At 38.4% G+C, this 23,594-nt stretch overlaps 1 protein-coding gene and 1 long non-coding RNA gene across 6 annotated transcripts in view; one reads left to right on the top strand and one right to left on the bottom strand.

The window, feature by feature from the left end:
• Positions 1 to 23,594, top strand: part of SYT9 (synaptotagmin 9) — a 71,404-nt gene that overhangs the window by 17,272 nt on the left and 30,538 nt on the right. For all 5 annotated transcript variants that reach the window (XR_012586888.1, XM_074586172.1, XM_074586171.1 and 2 more), the window contains exons 2-3: positions 14,876 to 15,227; positions 18,542 to 19,088. Coding sequence is in view for 4 of the 5 variants with exons in the window: in XM_074586172.1 (XP_074442273.1) it covers positions 14,876 to 15,227; positions 18,542 to 19,088 (899 nt within the window). In the remaining variant the exon portion in view is untranslated. The remainder of the gene's footprint in view (positions 1 to 14,875; positions 15,228 to 18,541; positions 19,089 to 23,594) is intronic.
• The window catches only part of LOC141742821 (uncharacterized), an 88,676-nt gene continuing 79,698 nt past the window's right edge, over positions 14,617 to 23,594 (bottom strand). Inside the window, exon 4 of the long non-coding RNA XR_012586889.1 lies at positions 14,617 to 14,993. This is a non-coding gene — a long non-coding RNA (uncharacterized LOC141742821). The remainder of the gene's footprint in view (positions 14,994 to 23,594) is intronic.

Below are 23,594 nucleotides of genomic sequence, written 5' to 3'. Positions count from 1 at the left end.
TGTTCTCTCTCTATAAATGTGTGCTGTAGACTGTCTCTTAGAAGATTTGTCAGTAAGTCTTCCCTGTAGCTAAACACGACAAGACAGTACAAGCTGGACATCAGTCAAAGACGCACAGTGACACATAGCTTACTAATTACTATTAATGTTTACAGGATTTGGAATGCCCTAATTGATTTTGGCACTGAAAATGCAGTCTGTTAAATCGCTTGTCACCTTTGTTTCATCCTAGGTCTCATTGAGAATCTCATATGGAATTAACTGTAATTGCTATACTGTATTTATTCTAAAGTGCACAATACATTGCTATTTTGTTGTTGGGATCTCAAAATTGGGGAGTTAAGTGCTTACAGAAATACAATTCAAAATAAGGGGATCTTTGTGGTGAGGGTGATCTTTTTTCCAGAGTCGAAAAATACAAAGATTTTAACATAGTTCATGTTCCAAACTCATAGTCCTCCTGTACTTAAAATCTCACTAACTTCAGGGTGACTAACTTAAGTTACCAATTCACGTGGCCCAATGAGAGGAGTCTGATTCGCTGCACACCGTTCTGGTTAAAGGACTGAATGTCCCCGCGGTGCTGCTTGTGAAGCAGCGGTGAGGCGTGTGCCAACGGCCAGTTGAAGGCACGCATCAGGCAAGCCTCCTGACCGCAGGAGGACCCCGCGTCCACATTGCCCAACTGGAGTCTGGCTTCAGCCTTGGTTCCAGCAGGAGGAAAACTACTTCAGACACAGCCACCAGCGGTGTGTCTCACTGAAGTGAGTACCGCTGGGCTCCAAGCATAGATACAAGGCAAATCTGCCCCCAAAAGAATCCTTCTCCCTCCCCCACCAATGCTAAATCACCAATGTGGGCATGTTATTTAGGAAGACTAGGGCTAAGGATGCCAAAACAAATTGTTGTGCCATCTGTAAGATGGGGCAATTGTTTTCTGCATATAGAACTGTACGGTAATTCTTGAAAGGGATATATTTCCTCCACATATTCTAGGTTACAAGGTGGAAGAAGCACTGAATTGCTCACATGAATTCATCTGCCAGTTTAGCCTGGCAGTAATTTCTATTTAAACAGCCAAAGCTCCAGAATTAACACGGACTCTCTAGAAAGCTCAATAACAGAAAGAGCTTTGCCAAGAAGCAGTCTAGGACAGTAAAAACGTGAAGCCCTTCCTGTAAATAAAGGACAGGAATCTGTGAAATTTTCCTTCACGGGAATGGAGAGCTACATTGTCTCTTGATGCCACTCAGGGTTTGGATGTTGAAGCACAGGTCTGATTTTCAAGTTTAGACTGACAGCACCTGCTCTTTTCATTTCGTAGTGGATTGTTCAAGGAACAGCTATTCATGTTTCCTTGCTGTCCTTGTGAAAGCAAAGGATGCTCTTCAGTTCCTCATATTAAGAAACCAACTGTTCTAATTTTTCTGGAGAAAATAATTTCAGGAGATAAGATATAGATCTAGCTAAACTAACTTAATTAAAGAAAATGCAAATCCAGTAGAATGAGAGTGTAGATTCTACTTGCTGCAAGCACAAAGTCTCTCCAAGAGTCTGGGTATGACAAATAATGACAATAATTGTACAGCTAAAACACCAGAAATATCTCCTCTCAGAATGCAGGATGAAAATAGAGACTATTTGATTGGAAATTGTTTTACCTACTGCAAGAGGAAAGACAAGCCATGGGCTGATTTCCAGCACATTCAAACTATTTTAGAGCTCACTTTTAATCAAATTAATTATTTCGCTATTCTCCATTCAATTAATTATCAGTTTTATATAATATGTAAAATGGTGTTTTGATAATAAAAGATTACTGCAGAGTTTGCTTTAGAAGAAAGCACGGCAAGATTGAAATCTGCAGAATTCCAAGTTTAAAGAGGCTATTAACTTTGATAGCAATTACGTGTACATGTATATACCACAAGAAGATGGGAAGATTACTGCAAATCTTTACTGTAGGAATCATTTAGGATTGTACATAAATACCGTTGCTTGGATTTTCTGCTTAGATCTTCCAACACTGTTACATTTATCAAAACCTATGTTTCATGTTTTTATTACAGCTGTTGAGCGTAATTGCTTTTTGTGGTATTTCAGGCTTCTGGGATCCACTCTGAAAAAAAAAAATTATTTTGTTTTACAACCTAAGAATTGATGCTTAGCAATCCCTTTATGCTGCAGAGTATGTGACACGGCTTTTCTGCACCACTTTCTTTCTGCAGAAGTCTGTTCCTGGTGTCAGTTGGTACTTTACATGTGGTGGCAATATGCCTGCTGTCTCCCAGAAAGCAGGTGCATTTGGAGAGACGACAGCTTTCTCAGAACTCCATTATTTAACTAACTCATTTATAACTAGATTATTTGAAAAAGGCATACCATCTGTTCAGTGGTCAAAATCTTGCTTGTGTGCTCAGCAATGCTTAGCACACCCTTCTATTTAGAAGGATGCATCCCTTCTAGACTGCATCCCTTCTATTTAGCTGCAGGCTGCTGCTTCACTAGAAGCAACTGGAAAGTTGCTACACTCAAAATTAGAAGTGAGAAGGTCCAGGTTCCATTCTGAACTTTTCAACTTGTTTACCTAATTTCACCTTGAGCAAATGTGCTGCATCTTGGTTTCTGTTGCCTATTTGTAAAAAGACATTTAAATAACTTTGACATTTATAGAAGAAGGGAAAAAGCTACTTAGTGATAAACGGTTTAATCATTGTGATAATTTAACAGCTTTGTTCTACAAGCTACTTGGTAATGTGGATAGAAGAACACTACAAACAATTCTTTAAACCTCCATTAGGGTTTCTAAACACATTTGTTGCATTGTTTACATCCCATTAACATTTGTCAGATCCAGATTTACTCCCAATGGTTTTAACTCTGTATGTGCAGACACTCTGAGAGAACCCATGCAAAATTTTTGTTTTCTAGCAGCTTTCATGAACAATCCTTGATTTTTTAAAAAAATAATTTGCTCATCCTGTCAACAATGGTGACATTACCAATTAGTTAAATAAGGCCAGAAGGCTGTCATTTGTCTCATAGATATATCATAGATAGATAGGAGAGGTCACTAAGCTGTTAAATAAAGAAAAAATCTGAAAAAAAAAGATAGCTTGCAAATTTCACTTAAAAATCTTCTAAATTACATCTTTCTCTCAAAAATATGGATTTACATTTCTTTTCCCACTCGTATGAAATTACTGGAGGAAAATATTTATTTTGAATGGACTTTCTTGTCATCATCCAAGAGGGCGGGAGGCACACTGTCCGTTGATGGACAGTAATGATGAATACAGCGTGTATCAGAGAGGTAGTCTGAAGACTTTGACAAGAAATATGTCAGATGGCCCCTTATCTTAATCACTCCTGAATAGTTACACTCCTGGGCATACCCTAAGCCTGCATCTAGCTGCTGCTGAAATGAGGGTATCCTAGGTGCACAGAGGAGTTCTTTTTGTAATTCTCAGATCACTGTGATGAGTCATCAACTGACGATTTTTCATAGAATAGAATCATTTAGGTTGGAAAAGACCCTTAAGATCATCGAGTCCAACTGTTAACCTAACATTGCCAAGTCCACCACTAAACCATGTCCCTAAGCGCCACAGCTACACGTCTTTTAAATACCTCCAGGGATGGTGACTGTATGATCAAGGAGGAAAGCTTGCATTTGGCAATGATTTCTCACACAACTCAGTCAAAACGGACTGAGGTCCTACAGTAAACTGTGTCTCCAGCCTTACAGACCTGCGTTGTTGTCCTCCTCAAATATCTATTTTGCTCATCAGAACTTAGTAATTTTTTTAAAACACCAAAGCCCAAGAGGCAGCGTCATTTATTAAGCTTACGTCAATGGTCACTTTCTATGAATTTAATATATACTTCAGAATCTTAGCTTTCCATCCATGCTGATTTATCTTACACTTGGGATAGAATCATAGAATTGCCTAGGTTGGAAGGGACTTTTCAGATCATCTAGTCCAACCATCAACTTAACTCGACAAAAACCATCACCAAATCATCTCTCTAAGCACTATGTCTACCCGTCTTTTAAATACCGCCAGGGATGGTGCCTCAACCACTTCCCTGGGCAGCCTGTTCCAATGCTTAATAACCCTTTTAGTGTAAAAATTTTTCCTAATATCCAATCTAAACCTCCCCTGGTGCAACGTGAGGCCGTTTCCTCTTGTCCTATCACCTGTTACTTGGGAGAAGAGACCGACCCCCACCTCGCTACAACCTCCTTTCAGGTCGTTGCAGAGAGCGATAAGGTCTCCCCTCAGCCTCCTTTTCTCCGGGCTAAACAACCGCAGTTCCCTCAGCTGCTCCTCGTAAGATTTATTCTCCAGACCCCTCACCAGCTTCATTGCCCTTCTCTGGACCTGCTCCAGCACCTCAATGTCTTTTTTGTGGGGAGGGGCCCAAAACTGGACGCAGTTCCTGAGGTGGTGCCTCACCAGTGCCGAGTACAAGGGGACGATCTCTTCCCTAGTCCTACTCACCACACTGTACAGGTGTGTGTGTGTATTGGAGGGGAGGGATGGAGTGAGGGAGAAGAACAGAAAGCAGAGGAGAAACCTTCGAACACACAAAACAATGTAAATCTGCCTGAGTCTGCAGTATTTGAAAAATGGAGTGTATGAACTGCTCCTATTCATTATCATTGAAGGAAGTAGATCAAAAATCTTCAGGACGGTTTTGAAATATTAACTGTTAACTTCTTAATTGCTGAACATTTTTAGATGCATTGAAGTAACATGCTTCTTCCCAGTGGTTGATACCGGTAAATAGGCAGTCATTGCTGTAAATGACTTCTTGCATGAAATGTAAGAGAATCATAGAATCATAGAGCTTCTGTTCCTTTCACTGACCTTAAAGACTCTGGTGCTCACAAGGGGATGTTTCCTTATTTGTGCAAAAAGCCTCACAGTGTTTTTTAAACTATCTAAAATAGAAACACTTCCTGCTTTTCTCAGGTGTAAAATGCACCATGAGGCCCCTTGCAGCTTTTGAAACCTCCAGACAGATGCAAAGCTAATGTATTCAGTTAAGTTACTATCAGCCTTAAAACCCTGAAATGCTGAAGCGTTAGTATCTTGACCTTTCTGTCAAGATGAATGAAAAACAAATTAACTTCTGACTCAGCAGGCTTTTCTGAAGGATTGTATTTGTTAGAAAATGTCCCTCTTTTTACATATAGACGTAAGGGCAAAAATAAGCTGTTTTCCATAAAAGCGTATCTTCTCTATATCTCTTATCTATAAAAGCTTAAGAAACATCTTAATCTCCACAGTTGCCAGCATTTCTAGCCTTAATGAATTAGTTATTGATGCTGTCCTTTGGCATTTATATATTATAATCTGATTGTTTCTATTGCATACAGCTGTGGGTACTGTTGACAGGAAGGTACAAGAGGGACTGGCAAATTTAGATGTTAACAGCACATGGGGTTATATCCAGCTTTCATCTTTGTCCCTTGTCCCCCACCTTTCTCCTCCTAAAGATCTGTTTTGCCTATGAATCCAACGGATTCTCAGAAACTGACATTTCACAGTATCTGATTTGTTGAGCGTACCCCTTTGACCGTGTGGTAGGGCAGGCTTCTCCACGTATAACTCTGCCCAATTTTACTCATGGAATTTAAGGACATGTTAATACACTACTGACAACAGTTCACATCACACCTGTGACTCAGACTGACACCTGAATTTCAGAGAGGGGCAATCCCATGGTTACTTCCCTGCTCGGATAGTAAATGAATGCTAAAATGCTCTGATTTATCGTTTTCTTGATTTTTTCCTTTTTTATTCTACTATAGCTCAATAAAAGTGCTTAGATCAGCAGCTGTAGAGAGTAAAGCCCTGAATTTATCCCCACAGTCAACTAGCTTGCTAGTTAGTGCGAAAGCCGGATATTTGGACGCCTCCTGCATGACATGGACTAGGAATACTGCCAAGCCTCAGAAAGTTGGGCATGAAGATCATTACTATCCTTCTCAATATCAAAACTTCAGCGCACTCCTTTCTGTAAGCCAGTGCGCAGTTTGGGTACGCTCACTGAAACCACAGGATTAGACTCTACTGCTTTCTTCTCAGTAACAAATATTGATCAGGGTGGGTCCATTAATCTGGGATGGGTGGGCATCTGTCACTCCTACACGGTGTTTAATGTTTGCTTTCTTGGTCGTAATTACAGTATGTCAGCTTTCCTCTCCATAAAACTAGTTAAATACAAGAAGAAAAACCCCTCAAGCTTTACAGTTTCAATTTTACATTCACAACTAAGTACAACATGAAATTGTGTAGTTCATAAGAAAACTTCAAAGAGTTGTTGCTACTAGTTCTTTTTACAGATTCCTTTTAATATAAGGAATGCCTTGCACGACTGTACAATTACGCCCAGGAAAGCAGAAATCCAGGCATGTTCAACTCTTACACAAAGCATACATTATTTAGTATATGCTTTGCAAAAATAAGCGAGTTGAAGCTCTCCTTTGTATTTGGATTTGCCAAAATTAGGAAGACTTCCAAGAGCATCTCAGCTTTAAAATAATTACTTCTTAGGAATGAAAAAGCAGAAGACCAGTCTGAATGATAATTTTTAATGAAATCTGCTTCTCAATTCTATTCTGTAGCCGTTACCTTTTTAAGCTGTTTCACTTTAGATTTCTCTTGATTTTCTGCTCTTAGTTTCTCTGTTTTCATGTCTGTTCTACAATTTTCTCTTAGACAGTATTTTAGACAGACGGGATTTCCAGAAGTACCCACTAGTCAGTCTGTAGAAGCCTTGACCTTGTTTCTTTTGCTCTCTGGAGAAAAAGAGGAGTGTGGATGGGAAAGAAGTAGATTCTGTATATTTTTTCTAACAGTAAATTAATTGTAAACTTGATCTGATGGTGAATTACTAATACATTATCTTTCCTAGTAGTGAACGTCCCCGTCAGTAAGACTTGCATCACACCCTAAGACATATGGATCGGGGCAAAAAGCTTCATTTTATAAAATGGGAACCATAAGTTCACAAAGAAGAACATATACACAACACATTCACCATGGCTCATTTTCTGAAATACTTTTTTTAAAAAAGTCAGTGTGAGCATTACAGCGCATCTGGCTCTTCATCTGAGAAGGATAAATGCTTTCAAAGATGTCTTTAACTCCCTTTATGCCAACAGCTCCCTCCAAAAAGAATAATCAGGCTATTTAATGAGTTTAAGATGCTAGTAGTTTGGGATAGTTTACTTTTCAGAAAGAATAATGTGTAACAAGTCCAGGACAGTCAGTTAATATGAAGAAGTCCTCACCAGAGCAGTTTGAGAATATTACAAACTATCTTTCTAGTCTAGATATTATGTAGGCACGAGAGCGCAGTCATTCAGGAAAAAAAAATAAAGACCAGCCCAACTGAAAAAGAGATATAAACGTCTCGTTAGGTTCATGAAGGTCAAGATAAGTAATAAATTCCGTCTTTATCCACATCAATCTATGCAGGCAACTTTCCTGAAGTCTCTTGTGAGGTTTCAATAATTATGGCAACCTTTTTAGGATCTTCCAGTGTACAGAAAGCAAATAAATTTTGTCTCTTCCTTAAATGTAAAGCAAGGATTGTAAATATTGAAACACTGTGATGTGCCAAACTCCCATAATATAGGCTTAGAGTAGTTGATTCTAAAAAGGAAGCTAATGAAATAATTGACCTCATTTCCATTCCAAGCAATCTGACTTTGAAAAGAAGCTTGCACTTTTTATTCTACATAAATTGCCCAGAAGAGTATTACTGTCTTCTTGTTTCTTACATATTTATTTCCTAAAAAAAAAAATAAAATTAAGAAAGCAAGGTTCAAAAATAGACAGAATTTTTTTTTTTAGGTTATTCAAAATTACAAAGGCTAATGGTTTCCACGGGGCATAAGAAAATTAAAGGGACAAGTAGTCAACTGGTAGATGAAATTCAATGCTTCCAACAGAAAAAAAATGGAAATTTGAAAGAAAAATATATTATAGAGATTTATTCTAGAACTATATGAGTGACACAACTCCTATTAATCATTACGGCTAGTTCTGTGAAAATATTTTTTTATCAAATTACATCATATTCATCATATTATGGATGTGTGTGTATATATATATATTTATAGATACATATCTTTAGATATGAATGTGAAACTTAAACTTTGCTAAAGGTCAAACAGCCCTTTAAACCCTTTAGTTTAGTTAGTTAGTTTAGTTTAGTTAGTTAGACACCTCCCATGATCCTTTAAAGTCATTTAATTCCACAAATTTTCTCACCATAATAAAGTCTTTAGAGAAACATTTGCGTGAGTACTTTTTTTTTTTTGTTTTCCCCTGGAAAGATTGTGCCACAAAGGGGATCAAAATTAAAAGGAATTTGTTAAAAATTTGCAGAAAATGTTGCTACTTTATTATTATTATTTTTGTAACGATTGTGCCCCAAAGGGGATCAAAATTAAAAGGAATTTGTTAAAAATTTGCAGAAAATGTTGCTACTTTATTATTATTATTTTTGTAACATACCCCTGTAACTACTGTTTTGAGCACTTTGGTACGATATTCCTGTACAGTCTTATACGAGTGGGAAATGAAATGCTTCTCTGTCATTTCTTTTAGTGCTCTCAAATGCTTCTTTAGTATTTATTGCAACTTACTGGGCTTTCAAGGACTATAATGGAATTTAAAGCTTATTGGCATGGTTCAAATAAGCTGTTTGCTCTCCTTCCATAACCTGGGGACTTCCTGCTACTGGCTATATATTGCAGAAATAAATGGCAATTTCTCCTCATTATTATTCATAGGGTCATAATATTCAAGATTAATGTTTGCTCTGATGGCTTATTCATGAAAATGTTCACAAATCTTGAAAGTTTCATACTTTTTAGCACACATAATTTGTCCAAAAACTTCTGCTAGAAAGCATGATTGCTCTTTATTCGTTCTTCATCATTCATTTCTCTATTAAAACCTTTAATTCTGCCAATGAGGGAACACACACAGCATTTGTCGGAAGTGACTCGTCACTTTCTACACTAGATGAGAAGTTAAATTCTTCAATAACCCTATGAACTACTATTTCCCATCCCCTATAAAAACAGGGTAAACATTTGCAAATTATTAGTTAGCAACTCAATTCACTTTGCGAATGAGCCTACAAGAAAAAGAAAACTCTTTAAGTGTATCATATTATTTATTCCAAGCAAATAATTAACGTGATTCTATTTAACATATCCCAAGAAGTAGCAGAGAAAGTGGGTGGGTGGAAATACGCATTACAGCTCTTGACTACAGTCATGGGAACTGTAACTCTTACTCACTTTTTGCGCTACGAAGGACCTAACAGGTCATAGGTCATATGAATTTGCAGTATAAATGTATACCCCCAAATTTGCTCTCCCACTCAGCATATCACCAGCTTCCCCTTTAAGCTAACAAGCTACAAGCGTGTCTCAAATGCCAAATGGCTTTTAGAAAATTTCAAATTCGCTCTAGCTACATTTCCTGCAAACATAGCTGATTCTGCATAACAGGATGCAGTAGAGCTGTTTAAGCCATCTCCATGCCGTGTTACACATGGAGTATCTGACAGTCTGGCATGGTATCCTTGAAACTAGTGTCCTCTCTTCTGTTATGTTATTATTTATACTTTTTTTTCAGACTATACTATATAATATTTTTTACTGGATATTACAAGACCAAATGTCTACAGTAATTTTGCATATTTTATCAGTTGTGCAAATTATGTATTCAAAGAGAATATGGTAATAACCAAAGGGAACCAATTCTGAGGCACGGGAACCTAGATAAAGCTTATTACAGCTGTGTATATGTAGTCATGAAAAATTCTCTTTTCTACTATGCTGTGTTTGTATCTATGTTTCTTGTGAAACAGAAGCTTTAGCTTTCGCAAGAGGAACAGCATAATTCTTTGTCAGTAGATACAACTGAAAGATGTCAGAAAAATGCAAACCCTTGAACATATGACTCCTCTCAACTGTGTCATTAGGAATCACTGCTCATTCAGGCAGCTGTCTGATTAGTAAAGACATTTTTTGTCACTTACAAACTCTAGCTGAATATTATATGTCAGCTTAGTTGTCAAGGAAATTTGCATTAATGCAGACTAAATATTTTAAGAGGAAATAAATGTGCAAACAAGAAGAAATTCTTCTTAGAACAAGTTTATCTTATTGGATTACAGATGTTGAGCTTTGTTATAGAGACTGATGAGTTTTCTTCAGCAAGTATGCGTTTGAGTGTTGTGCTCACATATAATTTTGATTGCAATTAATAGACTATCTCAAGATGAAGTCACCTTACCTGAATTGCAAACAAAACATTCTGCTTATATAAGTTTTCTTCTTAATAAGCAAAACTGAAATCTTTCTGCTGCTACAAAATAAAAAAAATATTTTTGCTATGTTTTGAGTCCTTTTTTTCCTGTTTATGAATGTCCATGAACATTTAATTTTGCTTTAGTTTTTTTTTTTTGCTTAAAGCTCTAATTCTACGATCTTACCAATAAACTATTACGTCAATTTTGTGTCAGTTTTGAATTACGTTACAGCAATTGCTGCTGAAAAAATATACTGAGCAAACAAATCTCTATTGGCCGTGTACTTTTTGTTGTGAGTATTTTGCATGGCCATTCAGCAATTCTGATTTCATACTGAAATTGTGCTATGGAATTTCTGCACATTTAAACCAATTGGTAATTATCTTGGTGAAGTCCTAGGATTATATTTCCTTAAGCTAGTTCATTTATGAAACTTAGTTAATGTTAAGCAATACCTGGAAAAAACAGTACACAAATTTGTAACCAAAGGAAAGCAGATGAAAAGAAAGCGGATACTGATAAACTGGAATTTTAACACGATTTGGGAATAAAAACCTATGCAAGTCACTCAGATTAGAACAGCGTCTTAACCAACACAAGAGCTTTACCTAATGCCTACCTGTAAGATGTAGAAAATTAAGAAAGATAATAATTCTTATATATAAGAAATTAGTCACTAAAAGCTGATAACAGCCTCAAATACTGGTAAAGCCCAGTTAGAAATACATTTTTAGATCACAGAAAATGTTATTACTATATGAAACCCTGACACTGATCTCACTTAGGCCTGTTTTGTTGGTCCACGTTCATAAATGTCAGGGTCAGACAGGTAAGAGTTGGAGTATCTATGTGTAATAAAATTAATACAATCTGAGATGCACTCTCTTGGTTTTCAGATGCCTTACTTTAAAGAATTTCCCAGAAAGTTCATAAACACGGTATTAAGGATAATTAACTTTGTTCAGGAATATTTCAGAGAAGAATATGTTAGCTAAGAATTATTCCTTTTTCTCAGGAGTCTTTGCAAAGAGACACCTTTCATCCTGAACAAGTGCCAGCTATGTTAATTAAGAAAAACTTGTGAAGCACAAATGAAACTACTAGGATGAAGCTCCCTAGTCTTAAGAATGTCCAGTGTGGGGCCACCATGAAGATCTTATTTTCTGTCTATCAAAAGGCCTCCTTTACTGGTGTATGAAAGCACGTCGCAGCTAATGTGCTTATAAAAATTAACTGCATGTACATGCAGTTGCGTTGATTGGTTACTTTAACCCATTTTAAAAGTACATGTTTTGAACGAAAAATTTGGGCTTATTTTCAATGGAACACATTACCCATACGCTATAGTACTGTCCAGGTATTCTGACATGCTGGAATTTGGGAGCTCAGGTCAGACTCCAGCCTTGATCAAGAAGCTATAGTTATGAAATTTTGACTTGGATTCATATCAGCACATCAAGACACTTGTCTGGGATCATGGTTGCACAGGAAAGAGACCAATGCAAGTACCTTTGGCACAGGAGCCTTCCTCGTGTTCATGAGATTCTCCATTGTAGAGCATCAAGAGCTCGTTATCAATGCAGAGTAGGTACAGAGAGTAGATACATTAGTTAGCCACTAATGGAACTGGCCAGATGCTAAAAGTGAGCGCAGATGATCATCAAAAACATGGCAAAACATGCGCACTCAATTTACATACTGCAATGCTACTGAAAAAAAAAAAAATTCCTCCTGAAATACTGAGCACCATTCGTCACTGCTCCCAGCATCCGTGTCTACCTGTAAACCGCTCAGCCTTGCCGGTAGCGCTTGCCTGCACTTTGATTCACAGTCGCAGTTTAGACTTACATCAGATACTGCTCTGGAAAACACACTGCACTAATCTGGTGTAAGCAGAGGGAACTGAAGAAGCTGGATTTTTGAGGAACGCTTTCTGTCCTGATTTTTGTAAGGGCAGACAAGTAAAGACTTACCCTGCTCTCATTGCAACGCAGAGGAAATCACTGGCATCAGATGAGTACTGCTAGCACATGGGAATACAGATAAACAGGCTTAGAAAAACTGAGACATCTGGAAAGATGGAGTAAAAATTATACAGAAAATACAGTATGTAACAGTACAAATAGCTAATGTAAAAGCAGCTCCAGGATGCAGCCAAAAATCTCTTCACTTGGGACTGCACTCGCCCCAGCTATTCACTGGTTCTGCCCAGTTGATGAAAATCGGCAGCCAGGTGTGTAGTATCTGAAAATTACTGTCCAATGAAAGGTAACGGTTTAGAACACTGCCCTTTAGCCCCGCTGTCTTTCATAGAATTAAGAGAGAGACATGATTGTCCGGTTTCCACCCACAGAAACAAAAATTTCACAGAAAATTGGTTCCTAAGGAGTCAGAAAGAACTAAAACCAAGATGATGAAAAGTAATCCCTTCTTATTCTGTGACTTGGCAAGCTACCTGAACTGTTTATTACCCAGCTTCTTGGAAAGTAAGCTGTGAGATAAGGGTTCTCGGTGTTATGTTATTAAATGCAGAGGTATATTATTAAAGCCCTTCAAACTCCTCAAATGAAAGGTAGTTCGTGTTGCTTTCGTGTATTTTTTCTCATTATGTCAGTTCTCTAGATGACTGTGTCCTCTGCTAAAGTCATCCTCCAGGTAGGGGACTATTGGTCTACCTTTCAAATTGTTCCTCACCTTCACACATCCTTAGCATTGGGCACTCTCCAGTTCTCACCCTGTAGTCTTCTGTCTGGTTCTGACAACTCTCAATTTCTCATTTCTTTCAGTGTTAGATCATTTACTTGAATCAGTTCTTTGAAAAAGTGACCTTTTTGCAGACCTCTGATGTATTTCTTCCTTCTCCTCCAGGGAATCCAAGACAAATTGCTTTATTCTGAAGGTCTTCTTTCACTACGGCATCCCAGCCTCTGCTTTTTAATCAAATGGAGAGGTTGTCTCTGCCTCCACTGCCAGACTTGTTTACCAGTAAATATTCCAAAAATATCAAGAACCACCATTCTACTTTCTCCAAAATTGCCTTTTATGCATGGGAGGAATTTCTTTAATTAATTTTTGCTCTGAAACTCTTTGCCATAATTCCAAACAGCTGCTGTGCTGTCCCCACTGTTAATGAGCTTTGTCTTCATACGGCTGGGAGAAGGACAGAAAGGGCCATGCTAGCTAAAATTGTTTAAAATTGGTTTTCAGCATGCAAAATAAACTGGAAAGCTCCTGTGTGAAACTGATTGTAGTGTCACTCCTCCCTCTGCAGAAATTTAATCTGTCTGGCTAGTGAGAATGAGACTCACAGCAGGGGCAGAAGGTATTGACTTTTCCACTTTTTTGAAAAATATTATTCTCCTTTTTTTTTTCCAAATTGGCTGAGGCTGTTTCATCTGAATTGTCATTCTTAAATAATTGACCTAGTAGGAGCAGTACATTTCAACCTCATGCCATCCTTCAAAAATTTAGGCTGGCTGGTAGCTAGAGAGATGCAGCCTGACATTCTGAACCTACACACAGTGTGAAAAATTGCTTTGATCAGGTTGTGTTTATAATTTGAGGCAGTAAAATAGAATTCTTACTAATTTTGTTTAAGGCATGATGTATTGTGTATTCCACAGAGAAACTCATTTCAAAAACACTGTAACCATAAAAACAGCTGTTCCACTGAGTCATTTTCCCAACATGCAACTTAAAACAAAGCAAAACAGAGAAGCCTCTCCCTGTTGTAACTTGTTTGTGTTGATATGATTATGAAATAGGATAATGCTAAGAATGCAGGGAAAAACAACAGAAAACGCACCTCCACATTCCTTTTATACCAGAAGTTTGGAAACAGAAAAAAGAGCCTTGGGAGTTAAAGTTCAGTTTTGAAGAGATATTGGTACCTAAACTAAATGATGAGCAGCAAGACATGTATTGATAGTCAAAAATCATTTGCAAAGATGAGTCTAAGATTAGAAGGAAGGGAATTAAAGTAATGAAACAGAATACTTCAGTTGAATACCTAAAAAAATTCACGCCACGTATGTGCATGTGTGCATATGTTCATGGTTGTGTACAATACAGTCTCTGAAAGAGAAGATAGTAGGATCTGTTAAAGAGGTAAAGGAAACTGCACTACGTAAAAAGAAAATAAAGAAAAACCAGAACGTACTGCTGGCACTACTCTTTCATCAGTAGCAAGCTGAGTGAACAGGTCAACAGCCCTTTTCATATTTAGAACAACCCTTCATCCCAGCCAGCTTTGCAGGGAAAATATAAACTAAGTTCCATCAGATGAGTCTTATACTGAATTCCAAACAAGATTATTATTTTTTTCTTGGGGCGGGGGAGGAGGGAAGAATAGAATGACGTTTCAATTGTTTCCATCATATGTTTCTATTATATGACTGTTGCAGGGACCAAAATTTAATTTTTGTAGATTTGCAACCCAAGATATTCACTTCCCATATCGTGTGCCTTGGGGATGCTCTCCAAAGAGCACAAAGATGTGACATGCACGTGTTTTTCTTGTTTGCAGATATCTCAATAAGCTTGCTATCCTTAGTTGTCACAGCCTGTGGTCTTGCTCTGTTTGGTGTCTCTCTGTTCGTGTCCTGGAAGCTTTGTTGGATCCCTTGGCGAGAGCGTGGTCTGCCCTTTGGGAACAAAGACAACAAACAAGAATCACTGAACTACACAGATACGGAGACCAATGACCATGACTACAGTGAGGATTATCTGGGTCAGCCTACAGCCTATCCGGAGTCCTCCATGAAGATCAGCCACACCTCCCCTGATATTCCATTAGATGCTCAGGCAGGAACGAAGGAGAACTGCGTACACAATGTGCGAATGCATCGTCAGATCACTGAACCAACCTCTTCTGCTCGGTCAGTAACTCCAATTTCTCTCTGATATTAATGAATAGAGATACAGTCAAAAGAGCACAGCTTGATTACCCAGTACACTAATCTATTAAAAATGCATAATTTACGTGCCACATTCTTTTTTTAAAAAATTACATAAAAGTTACTCTTTGAGGTGCACAAACCTCTCAGGTTAAAAGGACAGGATCAAAATGCTATTCCACTCTTCTTTCAACTACTGTCTCATTTGTGCCTCTCCCTCAGAAGCTGGACAAGACAGAGCACTGTGTGTCCCTTAAAGCAGCAGAACAGCCTAGATTTAGCTTGTAAAGCATATTCATTTGCACTTAGCACTGATGCTGAACACTCAGTAATAGCTCCTCAAAGACTTTCAAAACGGCCCAAAGAAGAAAAGTGGGGCAAGCTAATGAAACACTTGCAAAAGTTAGAAACAGGATTAAAAATCATAGATTTTAGCCACAATCATGACTAGGGGGGGAGGGGAAAGTAACTGAACAAGAGTCAGTTAGATCTCCAGGGGAACTGGAGAACCAGTGCAGGAGGGAAGAGGAAAGAAGAGGGTGAGAGTGTGTGCAAGGGCAGGTGATAAAAGGATTATGTTTCATGCAGTGAGAAAAAGGATCAGCATGTGAAGAACCAATAAATTTCTGAGTCAAAGCAGATGCACTTCAGCTGGAGAAGGTACAGCACTAGCCCAATTGCTCTTTGCTAGCCTCGTTTCTGGCCATCTGGGAGAGTGAGTTTAGCCAAGACTTGCCTGCAGACACACCTGAACATGGGTAAGATGACAGCAGCCAGTTCAGTAATAGCCAGTTTTCCAAAACATGTCTTGGAAAGAATTTGAGAAGTCCCCAGAATGGCATTAACGCTATGCAGCAAAGGCTCTAACTGCTCTTCCTTCTTAGATTAGCATAAGAATGGCCTGGGCTGATTTTGTTGCAGGAATCTATGGGAAGGTCAAAGCCATAATTAAGGATATTCAAGTTTGCACCCTACCACACACCACAAGGGTGAATTCCAACTCAGGATTAATAGTCCAGAAGTACAGTACAGGACTGGTGCTGCTCTGTTTTCAAACTGCTAGGAAATAAGCATGTCATGGGATTTCTTAACAGAGGATTCATATGCAACATCTAACACCAAAAGCTCTCGTGCGTGTCTTCAATATTGTAAAAGTATTGAGTCAGATACAGGCTTTCTCTGCTACAACAGAGCAGCAATTCTGATACTTAATCAATTGACAAATGCATAGTATCACCACAGCGTAGCCATCTCACAAGAAGCAGCAGCAATCCCAACCTGTAAGAGAACCTGCCTCAGCACCCTGAGTGCATGGACAATGTCTTCACTCCCATGAATCTCTGCAGATCTTTCTTCTGGCAACTGCTTCCAGTCTGGCTCTCGCCAGTAGGTGTTATATTGGCTCTCTGTCCACAAGGGTGTGACCTGTCCCAGTCCCACCCCTGCCCTATATCGTTTGCTGATAACATGCTTCACTCTTTACCCCTCTCTTTCATTGTCCCATACTCCGGCGAGACGTTATAGCGGCATTCCAGTACCTGAAGGGGGCCTACAAGAAAGCTGGGGAGGGGCTGTTTGCAAGGGCATGTAGCGATAGGACAAGGGGTAATGGTTTTAAACTAGAGCAGGGCAGGTTTAGATTAGACATTAGGAAGAAGTTCTTTACAATGAGGGTGGTGAAACACTGGCCCAGGTTGCCCAGAGAGGTGGTGGAGGCCCCACCCCTGGAGACATTCAAGCCCAGGCTAGATGAGGCTCTGAGCAACCTGATCTAGTTGAAGATGACCCTGCTGACTGCAGGGGGGTTGGACTAGATGATCTTTAAAGGTCCCTTCCAACCCAACACATTCTATGACTCTATGACTTCTCCAAAAGACTCTTTCACCTCCATATTCCTTGTATTGTGTCTTTTGTTTTTTCACCTTTGTCTCTGCTGCTTTTTGGCATATCTGAGCAGCCAGCTGTGGCTTTCCTGTGTGGCCAGAGACCAGGCACCTGTCCCTGCTACAATCCTTGCTAAGCCGTCTCTCCAGTGCCCTCCTTTTTATTTCTCTTCAGGATATTCTGCACCTCCCACTGCTATGAGGAGCTTAAGGGTTGAGCAATATAAATCTTTTTTGGTGACATGATAATATTTTATCATGGAAATGAATAATGTACAGCTATAAAATTATGTATTTATTATGCAACAAGAGAAAAAAAATAGGATAGTATATAAGAGGCTGTTCCTGTTTTAAGCATGCATAAACACATATTTACAAGGAACGAATGAACGGTGATAGCAGAGGAACTATTCCTGATTACATTCCACTTAAATAGCTTTGGACTAATCCTGTGCTAGCATTTATCACGTGCTCTTTCCATGCTCAACCACAGTTCACAGTACTCCAATACACTGAATGATTGCTGTAGCTGAATAGGACAAAAAAGTGGAATCCAACTCATATAAGATTAGGATTTTACCTAATCCAACTTTCACATCCCACTACCCCGACAGGGTTTGCAAATTTGATTTCTGTTATCATCTCATGAAGTGGAAATTTCAATCACAATAACTGAGTGACTCCAGGTAATAAATTTCACTGGAGCGAAGCTAAAAGCAACGTTCTTTCCTCAGAGTAATGAAACTAAGGGAGCTTTTCAGCCAAAGTACCACAGAGCTTATTACATCAAGGTATGAGAGAAAAAAAAACAAAACAATTGTTGGGGTGGTCAACAAACCGTTTCAGACCAGAACAGCTCACTTGTAAATGAAGTAGTTGTAGACATCAACAAGTAATTAAAATACAGAGATGTCATGGAGCATCATTCTTTGTCCAGCTTTATCTTAGAACCAGAAATCAGCAAGCTCAGCTGGCATAATAGGCCAGATCCTGCTGCCTTTTACATAACGTAACTCATTTCATAGGCATTAATCCAAAAGAATCAGTTGAAAATGGTAACTCATGAGAACGGCTACAGTTCTTACCATATCACATTATATTTACCAATAAGGCAGACCCTTTGGATTCGCAGGGGCTATGATTTTGCATTTGTTACTTTCTTCAGCCAGGTTTGGAGAGTGCACGCCACTAGCTTGGGACACAGGAACAGAAAATTATGTGATATTAGCAGTGTAACGCTGAAGGTGAGCTCTCACAATTGTTGGGTATCGTGCTTTATCACTTTACGTAAGCAAAAATAGGACCCTGGCGTACATTACAAAAACATGCTAAATGAGAACGGGAACAGTGTGTGTGCACAGATTCTTATCATCTTCAACACATTCTATTTTAATTCTTTCATTTTCACTTAAGGCATAATTCAATCCGAAGACAGCTCAACCTCTCCAACCCCGACTTCAACATCCAGCAGGTTCAGAAACAGGAGCAACTGACGGGGATTGGCCGCATTAAGCCAGAGCTATACAAACAAAGATCAGTGGACACAGACGATGGCCGGAGGAGTAATAGCAAGGCATGTGGAAAACTGAACTTTATTCTGAAATATGATTGTGATTTAGAGCAGCTGATAGTGAAGATACACAAGGCCATCAACCTGCCAGCAAAGGACTTCTCTGGAACTTCAGATCCATATGTGAAGATATATCTGCTTCCTGATAGGAAAACAAAACACCAGACTAAAGTGCACAGAAAGACCCTAAATCCAGTATTTGATGAAGTTTTTTTATTTACTGTCCCATACAATGACCTGAATGCAAGGAAACTCCATTTCTCTGTGTATGACTTTGACAGATTCTCCAGGCATGACTTGATTGGCCAAGTGATAGTGGATAATTTTTTAGATTTGGCAGATTTTCCCAGGGAATGTAATATTTGGAAGGATATTGAATATGTCACCAATGTAAGTATTAAATTTTTCTTTTTCAGATTTTTTTTTTGCTTCTGATTTCATTTCCTTAATCTGATTATAACTTAAACTGGTACATTTATGAAGGAAAATATTCTATTCTATCTCTTTCTCAAGCTTTTGACCTTAATCCAAAGAAATAGACAGTACCTTTTCAGTCCTCATTTCTTTTTCTTTGGATATATTAAAGAATGTCTTCTGTAGGAGATAGTGGGTTTAGTCATTGCCCTGCTGATAGGTTAGAAGAACTGGAGAATGTTTTTCTCGTAATGTTACTTAACCTAAAATTTACTTAAGGAAATACTACTTATCTAATTTTGCCTGTCTTTCTGTGTTTTGTGTAATTTGCCACATAAATTACAGCATACTAGTCAGCCAGAACTGCAGATTCAAGATTTGTTATGTAGTGATCTTCAGGCCTTCAAAAGGCTATATTGTCATAAAGTAAGATAACACCGCATTTATAATCCAGACAAACAGAGTTCAGGCAATGCTGTTCCATGAAAGCAATGAAACACACTGGATTGGTTTAACTCTTTGTTTGGCATCACTTTGTTACATAGGGAAACGGGAAACTTATAAAATAAGTCTATATTTCTGTTATCCCAAAGTCTCTGGTATCAAATTCTATGCAGGAATCCGATTAGTGATTAGGTACAAAACCACAAAAATTACTTTCAGAAAAGAAAGAGCTTTTTTCTCAAAGCATGAGCCAACCTCCTTGAAATGCTATTAGAAATTAATCACACGCATCCTATGGAGAACAGACCTTCAACGAGAATGATACATTACAGAAATCCACAAAGGTGAAGGTACTAGTGCCAAGAGTCAGTAAATATTTCATTTGCTATGTCAAACCGTACTCAAATGGAGTGCACATTTTGGAGTCAAATAAACCAAACATCATTAACAGTAAGATCAAAGTGTAAGTTTGTTAGACCTCAGTTCAGGAAAGTATTTAAGCATATGCTGAGCTGACTGTAAGAAGCCATTGAAAAGTTAAGGATGTTCTCAGACAAATACTTTCCCGAATTCAGAGCCTCAACTTATACTCTGTGCTCTGGCAGCAGGCCATATTACAGACCAAACGGATTCAACCCGGTTTTGTGTTTGAAATTTTTTTTTTAAAATTGATATTGTCCTTGTTTTAAGGTGATTACTCAGTGCTCTTAGTCAGTGCTACATATTCGTGTGCGGCACGTGCTGTGCGCCCACTGCACAATCCTCTCCCACACTAGGACAGAACTACGGCAGCAGCATTAGCAGTTCCCTCACTCAAGGTACAGGCGGGGGCATGGACGCGCAGGCAGGGAAGGACAAACCTGCCTTTTCTATGCAAAGTTAGTGCTCTTCAACCACAAGGGAAAAGTAAGAATCTGACAGAGCAGATCAGTCATTCCAAGTGAACGCCTGCCTTCGTACAGCATTAAGTGTCCCAGGCTCAACTTTTCGGTTTTACAATCAAGTGGAAGTTGAATGCACAGGCACGCTGGAGTTACTTTGATACGCACTAGGCCATTTTCCACCCTTTAACTTAGGCAAAAGATAGGTTCTGGTATTTTCTTTTTAATCACTTCCCCTTCCACATTTTAAAAGTGATGCGGCATATAGTTTGTCTTCAGATTTTCTGTAATCTCTGAAATTAAATTCAGGACTGAAACTGAGTCATTTATTAATTCCTACTAATATTAATTCCTGTGTGAAGTGTAACCCTGTTTATCCAAACAGAACACGTGACCTGCCATCTAGACTTGTCACTGGGTTTTCAGCTAAAAGGGACCTTTTCAAAGCAAATGACTCATAGTACCTAGGAGACACGATCCAATTTTGGCTAATGTGAGTTCTGAGACGAGAGTATCAGATAAATGAAAATGTGGAGTACTCAGCTTACTAATTAACATTTCCAAAATTTCAAAGGTTAGAACTTACTCCATAAAGTTATGAGAAACCCTCCAAGCATCTTTTAAGAAACCACGTTTCAGCACATTTTCTTGTCTGTGTAGCTTAGATATCTCACAGACTGACAGCAGAAGCTGAATCCTCCGGGCTGCTTGGTGAAGCTGTTGAAGTGACTGCTCCCGTGGCTGCACTCCAGACCAGGCCAGCAGGCAGTATTACTGAAACTCGGAAATAAATTTTAGCAAAGTTTTGAGCACCGTTGGGCAGTCTATAGTTGCAAACAGAAACTATACCAACTGTAGCAGGTTTTTAATCATTTTATGTTTGAATGTTTTGTTTCAAATAATAATAATTACGAAACAGGCAAATGCTGGGCAAAGTTGCTGAAGGAAATTCACTCGATGTAGATCAACAGAGCGTGGAGCACAGGAGGGATAAACCACGGGAGTGTACTAGAAAAAGGGAAGGTTCCACACAACTGCACAAGTTTGTTATACTTCTGAAGAGTACCTTCGTTTTAATTCCTTGTGCATCTTATTACGCTGCATAACGAGCGATCTTAAAGGCCTTTTTTTCTACATTATTCTCCATTTTATTATGTTCTAATCCAATTTGACACAGTAATATAAAAGAATATATCAAATCCTTCTCTGCCCAGCAAAATGGCCTACTTGCAAGTGAGCACTGCAGATTATGTCTCAAATGTCAGCTTTACTGCAAACAATGCCATTAAATTGACCTATTATGCCATATGCTTTCTTCTGTTTTCTAATAACACTGGAAGACTTTTTTTTATCCAAAACCAACAGTTTTGATTCTTTGGACTATAACATCTGCTACCATCCCAGAGTTTGAAATTATTTCATAACACAGACACGTGTCAGCATAAAAATTTTCTACATGCTCAAAAGCAATCTGCCTCCAAACACATAATCTCCAATATCAAAATGATTGTTCTTCTAATCCCAGGTCCCCTGAGCACAAAATCTCTCTCCTGTAACACTGACACTTTTTCCAACCAGAAAAAAGCAGCAGTGAGCTGTTTAATGGAAGAAATAATTAAGTGGATCAACTTTAGATGAACATGAAATGAACTAGATAAGCTTTTTATACATCTACCAGACAGATTACACTGGTTTCTGGCTCATGAAGAAAAAAAGAGGCTCTTTATTTTTAGGTTGGGTTTCAGTAGTTGGTATGTTTTGTTCAGTAGCCCCTAAAACATGTTTAGCGTTTGGGGTAGTTTTTTTTTTAGTTTGGTTTTATGATGTTCATAGACTGATGGCATGTTTCGAAAAGAAAAGAGTTGTTAATATTTCCTTGATTGCCATCTTCAAACTCAATTATGATTGGGCAAAAATATGTGGCTTTCTCACAAAATAAAATAAAGAGCTAGGAAGGACAGGAAGCTGTCAGATAGTCCATTTCAGATCTTTCAGAAGATGCTAAGTATCCACTTGCATACCTTGCTGTGCATCCAGAAAGAAGAATCTTTTCTCAAGAATTGGTTGTTAAATGTCACCAGGCAGCTATGGAGCACAAAGAAGGATTGCTGTGAACTGGAAATCTCTTGTTTATACTGGCTGTTTGGATTCTCAAAATGCTCAGCCTTTGTCACTTGCTAAGCAGGCGATCTTTAAAGATGAGAAGCATTTAAAAGTGGCCTCCACTTAAAGCAGGAGAACAATGGGAGTAAGAAAGAACAATGGAAATTTCCATTCTTAGCTGGGCCACCATCTTCCAAAAAGACTACTCGTGTTACCAGGCAAATTTGTGACTATGGTCTTCTAATATTTATAGCTTTTGACACTGACGCTATCTTTTCAGTTGCCAAATATAGCTATATTTGAGATCTAGTCATGGTACAATGAAAACCTGATCTTTTTCTGAATGTCTCGGCTTATACATACACTTTAAAAAAATATAATTATTCATAACACCCCATTGGCACCTTTCTGTCATCTCACCCTGAGGTTGAACATCCCAGTTTTTGTGAATCTTTGTATAATATTCTATTCTCAAAGGACATTTACAACAAGAGTTGCAGTTATTACGCACCTAATGTTCTATAAATTGTAGCTACCATATTGACTGCTACCGTTGTCCTTATGGTTCCTTTGAGGCTCTGCAGTATCCAGCTCCTGTGAATGTGTGAAGTAAATTGAAACTCTGATAAAGGTGAAACCAGCAGGTCAAATTCAAACCATGGTTTATTCTTTATCTGTAAACAATCGGAGTACTAGAAAGGATTCAAAAAGTTACTCTGTTTTGAATATGGCTATTTTGAAGTACTTCTGCTTTTGTTTCTATCTAAGCATTGAAGAGTGTAGCATCCAGCCCTCAAAGCAAAAATCAATATATTAGGGTACAAAACAAGAGTAAAAATATAGAAGAAAAATATTTCTAAAAGAAAGAGAGAAGAGATTACAGAAAGAAAACCCTGGGGAATACATATAGAATTTGAGACGTAACATGTCACAGACTTTAGATAACGTGCATGGTTTGCTGAAAATCCATAATATAGTTATGGAGAGTTCAAACCTAGAAAGAAAAACAAGTTGTATATCAAGTTCTTTACTCTGCCATCCAGAAAGAGCCAGC

Source organism: Larus michahellis, chromosome 4 (genome assembly GCF_964199755.1).
Source record: "Larus michahellis chromosome 4, bLarMic1.1, whole genome shotgun sequence".
In the NCBI taxonomy this organism is placed as follows: domain Eukaryota; kingdom Metazoa; phylum Chordata; class Aves; order Charadriiformes; family Laridae; genus Larus; species Larus michahellis.
Note: the sequence above shows the minus strand (reverse complement) of the source record. Positions and strands in the feature narration are given on the sequence as shown.